The sequence below is a fragment of the Octopus bimaculoides genome, chromosome 1, assembly GCF_001194135.2.
Source record: "Octopus bimaculoides isolate UCB-OBI-ISO-001 chromosome 1, ASM119413v2, whole genome shotgun sequence".
NCBI classification, from domain to species: Eukaryota; Metazoa; Mollusca; class Cephalopoda; order Octopoda; family Octopodidae; genus Octopus; species Octopus bimaculoides.
In genome coordinates, this window is record NC_068981.1 from 39,956,136 (window position 1) to 39,957,272 (window position 1,137).

Sequence of the window (1,137 nt, forward strand, 5' to 3'; positions counted from 1 at the left end):
CAGACAGACAGACAGACAGACAGACAGACAGACAGACAGACAGACAGACGGATAGATAGATAGATAGATAGATAGATAGATAGATAGATAGATAGATAGATAGATCTCCAAGAAATAGTAGCCAAATCTACATCAAATCACACACTGACACCGCATAAAATGGAAGAACACATTGAATATTGCAGTCATTGATTTACCATCACCACTACCCATCACCACCACCACCACCACCACCACCACTCCCAAAATAGTTGCAATAAGAAAATACAGCTGAAAACACACTGACCATGGTTCTGTTCAAACAGGGTAGATTTATGATCAAATACGTTCCAAGCATATCTACCCGGTCTATTTGGAAGGGGTGTGTACATTATGCAATGTGTCCTCTCTCTCCTTGAAATGGATTGAGGTGATGTGTGATTGTGATTTGACTGCTATTTCTAACAAATAAAATGACCCCCAAAAAGCTTTCCCATTGGCTCATAGCTGTTAGAAGTTAAAATAGGATATAGGCTTGATATTAATAAATGATGTAATAATTTCCCCTTAATGTGGTGTTAATGTTGGTGATCTTGTTATTATCTCCAGGTCAGTAACCAGACAGCCACAGTCATATTTCTGTGCTGCATGAGAGACTTTAATCTCTCCCAAGAGACTTGTCAGCTTGCCATTCGAGACCTGGGAGGACTAGAAATACTCATCAACCTTCTGGACACAGATGAAATCAAATGCAAGGTGAGTTTGTTTTGGTTATTTGGGCCTAACAGTAGTCAACTATGTGACGGCTATATCTAACAGTCAATTTTATCATAGCTATGTCCAATAGCAGTCAACCAAGTGACGGCTCTGTCCAACACTCAACTTTGTCATGGCTGTGCCTAACAGCATTCAGCTATGCGATGGCTATGTCCAGCAGTGCAGTGAACTTTTGTTGTGGCTATGTCCAACATTCAGTTACTGACCACTTATTTGTCTGACTTTCTCTATTTCTCTCTCTCCCACACCACCTTTCTATCTCCTTCTCTCTCTCTCCCACACCACCTTTCTATCTCCTTCTCTCTTTCTCCCACACCACCTTTCTATCTCCTTCTCTCTTTCTCCCACACCACCTTTCTATCTCCTTCTCTCTCTCTCTCT

At 41.2% G+C, this 1,137-nt stretch overlaps 1 protein-coding gene across 1 annotated transcript in view; it reads left to right on the plus strand.

The window, feature by feature from the left end:
- Positions 1-1,137, plus strand: part of LOC106872633 (outer dynein arm-docking complex subunit 2) — a 133,563-nt gene that overhangs the window by 79,017 nt on the left and 53,409 nt on the right. The window contains exon 8 of the mRNA XM_014919693.2: positions 589-735. Coding sequence (XP_014775179.2) covers positions 589-735 — 147 coding nt within the window. The remainder of the gene's footprint in view (positions 1-588; positions 736-1,137) is intronic.